Here is a 477-nt window from a genome sequence, read left to right on the forward strand (position 1 = left end):
ACAGCAGCAGAAACAGCAGCAGCAGCAGCAACAGCAGCAGCAGCAACAGGAGGAGCAGCAGAGGCAGCAGCAGGAGCAGCAGCAGCAACAGGCCTTCGTTGCTGCTACCACTGCTTCTCCCGGTGAAGCGGCTAGCACCGCCTGGCCTAACGGAGATGGTGGCTGTTCGTCTGCTGCTGGCAGCAGCAGCAGCAACAGCAGCAGCAGCAGCAGCAGCAGCAGCAGCAATGGGTGGCCGATCGCAGGATTTCCTTCACCCGTGCAGCAGCAGTACTACCATCAGGAGCAACAGCAGCAGCAGCACCACCACAACCCGCACGAGCAGGAGCACTACCAGCACCAGCAGCAGCTGCAGCAACAACAGTTGCAGCAGCAGCAGCAGCAGCAGCAGCAGCAGCAGCAGCAGGAGCAGGAGGAGCAGCACCCTTTCCCGTACAAAAGGTTACTTGTATCCGATGGGCCAGAATGTGAGCAGCA

At 60.4% G+C, this 477-nt stretch overlaps 1 protein-coding gene across 1 annotated transcript in view; it reads left to right on the forward strand.

The window, feature by feature from the left end:
* Positions 1 to 477, forward strand: part of EMH_0051070 (uncharacterized protein) — a gene marked incomplete at both ends in the record, with an annotated part of 5,962 nt that overhangs the window by 4,364 nt on the left and 1,121 nt on the right. The window contains 1 exon segment of the mRNA XM_013496715.1: positions 1 to 475. Within this exon segment, the coding sequence (XP_013352169.1) occupies positions 1 to 475 (475 nt within the window).

This window comes from Eimeria mitis, genomic scaffold (genome assembly GCF_000499745.2).
Source record: "Eimeria mitis Houghton genomic scaffold, Emh_scaff2255, whole genome shotgun sequence".
NCBI lineage: Eukaryota > Apicomplexa > Conoidasida > Eucoccidiorida > Eimeriidae > Eimeria > Eimeria mitis.